At 51.4% G+C, this 6,388-nt stretch overlaps 1 protein-coding gene across 1 annotated transcript; it reads right to left on the reverse strand.

Moving 5' to 3' along the window:
* Positions 1–397: 397 nt before the first annotated feature.
* Mogat3 (monoacylglycerol O-acyltransferase 3) lies at positions 398–2,032 on the reverse strand. The gene is made up of 2 exons (XM_001064308.6): positions 825–2,032; positions 398–637 (listed from the first exon to the last, which is right to left on the reverse strand). Exons 1-2 carry the CDS (start codon positions 922–924, stop codon positions 483–485), a joined length of 255 nt encoding a protein of 84 aa, XP_001064308.2. The 5' UTR covers positions 925–2,032; the 3' UTR covers positions 398–482.
* Between the last annotated feature and the right edge of the window lie 4,356 nt (positions 2,033–6,388).

A 6,388-nucleotide genomic window follows, 5' to 3' on the forward strand; every position in this document is an offset into this window, starting at 1 on the left:
ATGGTGGGCACACAAGCGTAGGGCAAGAGGGTTGGACACGAAGCCACAAAGCTACTTCTGCTGCATGATCTCTGAGTCCCTCTGCTTGTGGGCGACAGCAGAAAGCCCATTATCTCGACGATTTCCCTTAACCGAGTCGCTCTGCTTCTTCATGTTCTTCTGGCGGGCAAGCGATCTTTAACGTTCAGATCAGGCAGAGCAGGAGGACCCTGACACACAGGCGAGAGCTTACAATGTTGTCTGTTTGCAGGTTCCTGGGAGTGGTCCTGGCTACCAGAATCATTGAGGACAATGGGGCCGCCTGCCCTGTGGCTTATCTCTTCCAACACCCCGCCCCTCCCCCACGTCAAACACACACACACACACACACACACACACACACACACACACAAAACACTTGGTCTGCTCCCACTTTTAATCATCTCCCCAGTCACATCTCTGCAGTCTCTCAGGAAGGCCAGGACATGGCGATATGGACGTGCCTAGATGAATACAAGGTGTTGATCAGCAGGGACCCCATAGCGCATCTTGTGTTCCTCGAACAGCTGTGTGAGACGCTCTACATATAACTCGTGCAACCGGTTCACCTGTTCCCGGGTGGGCCTCGGGCTTCGCTGCACTGGAATTGGGGCGCCCACTGTGGAAGGAACATGAGGGGAGAAGACTGATTGTTAAGATGTCCCATTAACCGGGGATCTGCCTGGACAGAGTTCAAGCCCAGCTAAGGGCATGTGTGCCAGGTTGGTGAATCGGAGAGCTAGGATGTCGGGCTTTAAGGGAACAGTTCTCTCAGCTGGAAGATGGTGAAGAGATCTATGACTCACCGACAGTATGGATGGGCACACGGAAGGGAATCAGGAGACCCAGGCGACCATGGAAGAGAGGCAGGGCCACACTCAGTATCCTCTGAAGTGCCTCCTGCATCCTCCGTACCCAGGAGCCTGGCGGATTGGGAAACTGCTGGAAGAGGTCATTCTCTCCAAAGGAGAAGACAGGCACAAGCGAGGCCCTGGGGGAACAGGAACAGACACGCACGAGGCTGATGGGAGTCTGAAGATACGGGCTCACATTCCTCTACCCCTCATGCAGGGCAGCTCCGGTGCATATGCCTCTGCCACCGCCGCCGCCACCCGCCCACTCCTCACCCGTGTTCCAGTGATAATTTAACGAATCCTTTCTGATTCCGGAGCCGCAAACTCACTGTTCCAGGCTTTGCCTCCAAAGCCTCCAGGGGACCTCCCACAGCCAGAACGGCCACCCGGCCGCCCTCAGGGTGGGACAAGAGATAGGAAGTGCTGGCTTTGTCAGAAGAGACTAAACCTAGGTGGGAAGGACGAAGGGATAGGGTGCATGGATACCACCAAGGCAGAGGTAAACACAGGAGCTCCCCACCCCCACCCCAGGATAAGAGGGGTACGGTGATATCGGTGCCCCGGGTCTTGAGAAGTGGCTTCCTTACCACTGGTCATAATGTAATCTCGGAAGAGAGGCACTTGGAACCAACATGGCAGCATGAGTAAATGTGGCTTGAGACCCGGAAAGAGGTGGGAGAAGCCTGTGGCCTCTGTACAGAAGTTGCTGAACGCCCCAACAACCAGGACCCCGTGAGGATGAAAACCGAAAAGGTAGTTTTGAGACGGATCCAACTCGGCCGTTTTAACGAGCTAGAGAACAGAGCCTGTGACTGTATCCCATTTCCCAGTGAGAAACGGCTTTGGAGACGGGAGAGGGATGGCCACACTCATCTATTTTGAAGCCCCACCCACCCATCCGTCAACCCAGCGCTCCTTCTGGGGTCCTCACCTTGATGGGAAAGTAGTCTCGGAAATACCTCCAGACTGCCCAGTTGCGGACCCAGGCAGACCGGCGACCCCCCATCCTGGGTGTGTGTCTGTCTTGATAGAGCCAGAGCAGGTAGAGGACCACAAGAGTCCAAGCTCGGCCTAGGGAGGCTAGAATCAATGTCACCAGGCACAGCAGGGCTGGAGGACAAGATAGAGAGCAACACTAAGAACCGGGGTGTTCAGGGCTGGCAAGATGGCTCAGCAGGTAAAGGTGCTTGCTGCCAAGCCTGAGGACCTGGGTTCGATCCTCCAGTCCCATATAGTGAGCTCTCTGTTCTCCACACATTTGCTGTGGCAGGAAAATACCACCCCACAAGTAAATAAACACAATAAAAATTATTTTTAAAAAAAGAACCCGGATTCGTAAGTTCTTTCCTCCCTTCTGGCCCACCCTCCCAGTCCTATCGTATTTAAGCCCTAGACTCCGTTTAGGAACAGAAATTCCTATTCTATCTCATTAGGATCATGGGGAGCAGAGCACCAACAGCCAGGTCTGTCTGGTTCCAGGGGTTCGGGAACTCACCAAGTCCCAAGAAGGAAAAGACCCACTGAAGCACAGCAAACACTTGAAGACTCCGATGCAGGGGGCTGGAGGGGACTTCCATGCTTTAGAGGGGAGTCACACACTAGCAACCCACAGCCTAAGTACACACACCCCCTCTTAACTCAATCCTCTGACTTTGACCCTGAGGCCCAGGCCCACCCCCACCTCTGCCCCCACTTCCCTCACCTACACATTGAGCCACGTGGACAGTGAACTGTGAACCGGGGCAAGGCAAAGCTAGCCCTCCGAGCTTGCAGGAGCCAACCAATACTAGGAAGTGGGAAGGACCTGGGGCGTAGCCGGGAGCCTAGGGCAAAGTTTTTGAATTCCATAGGTAGAGCTCTGAGATATACTTCGAAGGCCCTATGGCCTTTACAAGAACCAGCTTAAAACCCCGTAGTCACTGTCTGAGTCAAATTCCCCAGGCTGTAAGCATCAAGAGAAAACTGTGGTGTCTGGGGCCAGTTCTAGTGCCCAGTTGTTAGACCATACTGTACTCTGTCTTCAGGCACAACAATCTTACAATCCTGAAATCAGAGGAGCTGGGACAATACACACTGAGCCTACACACAATCTGCCTCGGCGACTGTCATTCATAGAAAGGGGGTGGGTAGAGGGAATCTGGCCCCATGGCTCAGCGGTTAGGAGCGATTAACTGCTCTTGCAGAGGACCTAAGTTCAATTCCCATAACCATGTAAGGTATCTCACAACCACCTGGAACTCCAGCTCCAAGGGATATGATGCCCTTTCCTGGCCTCCACAGACGCCTGCTTATTCTTGGATCCATGCACATATATGTGTGCACACACACATGCATGCATGAGTCCACACACTCTCAAATAAAACATAAATATTTTGCAGGTTTTTTTAAAAATTTTATTCATGTGTTCGTGCGTGGTAGGAGGGTAAATGGCGGTGCCCTTGGAGGCCAGAGGCTGAAAGTTAGACATGGTTGTGAACTGTCTGACCTGGGTGTTAGGAACTAAACGCAAGGAGAGCAGTGCGTAATTTTGTAATGGCTGAGCTATCTCTTTGTTGCCAAAATAAATCTTTTAAAAAAGAGTTGGGGGACGGCTAGGGAGAAAATTCACTCAGCTAAGTGCTTGCCTTGCTGAGGTTTTCCCCCAGAACTCACCCAGTGTCAAGCAGCTGGGGATGAGCCTGGTGTGGTGGCTTGCACCTTTACTCCCAGCACTGAGGAGACAGAGGCCAGCGGGTCTGTGAGTTCGAGGCCAGCCTGGTCTACAGAGCAAGTTCCAGGACAGTCAGGGATACACAGAGAAACCCTGTCTAGAAGAAATAGAATAGGGCTGGAGAGATGGCTCAGTGGTTAAGAGCACAGACTGGGGGTTGGGGATTTAGCTCAGCAGTAGAGCGCTTGCCTAGTGAGCACAAGGCCTTGGGTTTGGTCCCCAGCTCCGAAAAAAAAAAAAAAAAAAGAAAAAAAAAAAAAAAAGAGCACTGACTGTTCTCCCAGAGGTCCTGAGTTCAAATCCCAGAAACCACATGGTGGCTCACAACCATCTGTAATGGAGTCTGATGCCCTCTTCTGGTGTGTCTGAAGACAGTGACAGTACACTTATATATAATAAATAAATAAATCTTTTTTAAAAGAAAAAAGAAAATAGAAGAAGGAGGAAGAAGATGAGGAGGACAAGGTTTTTCTGGGGTTTTTCCAGGCCAATGAGAGACCCTGTCTCAAAAAACAAGGTGGTTAGCAGCTCAGAATGACATCTAAAGTTGACCTCTGACCTGCACACACACACACACACACACACACACACACACACACACACTATTCACCCCTTCCCCTGGAAGTAACTCCCTCAACCAGGCTGCTATGAGCATCCCCATTGGCTCGCCAAGCCAGACTTGGGCGGGATGATTCTTTTGTCTTTATTACTTACTTCAAATCCCCTGCTGCCTCCTTTCTGTTGTTTCTGGGGTTTGTTTGTTTGCTCATCTGTTTTAGATATCATTTCTCCAAGCTCAGGCTGGCATGAAACTCACCAAGTAGCCAAGAGTGACCCTGAATGACCTTGACCTCCTGCATGGATTACAGCTCAATGACTTGTGGTTTAATGCAGCCCTGGGGATAGAACCCGGGACTTAGAGCTTGCTGGGCAAACAGCCTACCAACTGCATACACAGCTCCATGTTGCCCTTTCTGTCTGGAAAGAATAGACAGAGACCTCCAGGAAAAGTCACTCAATGCCAGCATGCAGGAGGTGAGTAAAAAGTTCTGGGTTCCCAAGCAGACAGGCAAAGCTACTCCTCCCCTGTCTCACTGTCAATCACGATGCTCCTTCCAGGGACCTGGCCTAAGGACCTTGCTCAGATCACTACCACCCATGGGGCAGAGTTGGTGACAGCCAAGGGGAAAGGGATTTAAATGTCCTGTCAAGTTAAGGGTTGGAGTCTGTCTGTCCAGCTCCTGCTGAGTCCCCCAGTAAGAGGCAGGAGGCAGGGATGGGAGGACAGTGTGTGTGTGTGTGTGTCTATGTGTCTATGTGTCTATGCGTGTGTGTGTCTATGTGTGTGTGTCTGTGTGCGTGTCTGTGTGTCTGTGTGTGTGTCTGTGTGTATGTGTGCATGTGTGTGTGTGTCTGTCTGTGTGTGTCAGTGTGTGTGTGTCTGTCTGTGTCTGTGTGTGTGTGCGTGTCTGTCTGTGTGTATGTGTGTGCGTGCATGTGTGTGTGTCTGTGTGTGTCTATGTGTGTGTGTCTGTGTGTGTGTCTGTGTGTGTCTGTGTGTGTGTCTGTGTGTCTGTGTGTGTGTCTGTGTGTGTGTGCATGTGTGTGTGTGTCTGTCTGTGTGTGTCAGTGTGTGTGTGTCTGTCTGTGTCTGTGTGTGTGTGTGCGTGTCTGTCTGTGTATGTGTGTGTGTGCATGTGTGTGTGTCTGTGTGTGTCTATGTGTGTGTGTCTGTGTGTGTGTCTGTGTGTGTCTGTGTGTGTGTCTGTGTGTATGTGTCTATGTGTGTGTGTGCGTGTCTGTCTGTGTGTATGTGTCTATGTGTGTGTGTGCGTGTCTGTGTGTGTCTATGTGTGTGTGTCTGTGTGTGTGTCTGTGTGTGTCTGTGTGTGTGTGTCTGTGTGTATGTGTCTATGTGTGTGTGTGTGTCTATGTGTATGTGTCTATGTGTGTGTGTCTGTGTGTCTGTGTGTGTGTATGTGTGCATGTGTGTGTGTCTGTGTGTGTCTGTGCGTGTGTCTGTGTGTGTCAGTGTGTGTGTCTGTCTGTGTCTGTGTGTGTATGTGTGCATGTGTGTGTGTGTGTGTGTGTGTGTGTGTGTGTGTGTGTGTGTGTGTGTGTTGGATCAGTGGTAGAGAATCTCTCCAGCCTTCATAAGCATCACATACATACCCAGCCCAGCACAGTCAAACGGTCTCTGGCACAAGTGTTGCAACCATGTGGAAGGGTTTGAACAGTTCCACCAACAGGAAGGTTTTCCAAGAAGCCCCCAGTGTCAGGTCTAAAGGAAACTAACTCCGAACTCTAAAACGTCTCCAAATTCTGGAACCCATAAAGCTGGTTCCCCTCTACCAAAAGAAGCCTTATCACTGGCAGGAAGGACAGATGGCTGTGTGGTGCCTGCTGGCATACCGAAGTTCCCTCGGCATCCGAAGTACCCGTTGCACATTTCAGAGTCAGTGCTGGCAGCGTTCTGGCTTTTCTCCTCTCGGGTCCTCCTCTACCCTACACTTCCTCCAGCTTGGGAGCCTCCCTCCCCGAGTTGCTTACTCCCCTTATAACCTCTATTTCTGCTATGCACGCTTCCCTTTTGCTGGCACCACCCCCACCCCCACCCCCACCCCCTCCTGCTTCTCTCCTGCCCAGGTTCAATCCATTACTTTCCCTCTCTGCTCAACTCTTCCAGGTGCCTCTGGCTGCTCTCTCGTACCTGTGACGAAAGCCTTCCCGTGGGTATAACCGTACCATGGGGTGGTCACGGCATGGGTTTTATACACTGGGCAGAAAGAAGGGACGTGCAGGCTTT

Source organism: Rattus norvegicus, chromosome 12 (genome assembly GCF_036323735.1).
Source record: "Rattus norvegicus strain BN/NHsdMcwi chromosome 12, GRCr8, whole genome shotgun sequence".
Taxonomy (NCBI): domain Eukaryota; kingdom Metazoa; phylum Chordata; class Mammalia; order Rodentia; family Muridae; genus Rattus; species Rattus norvegicus.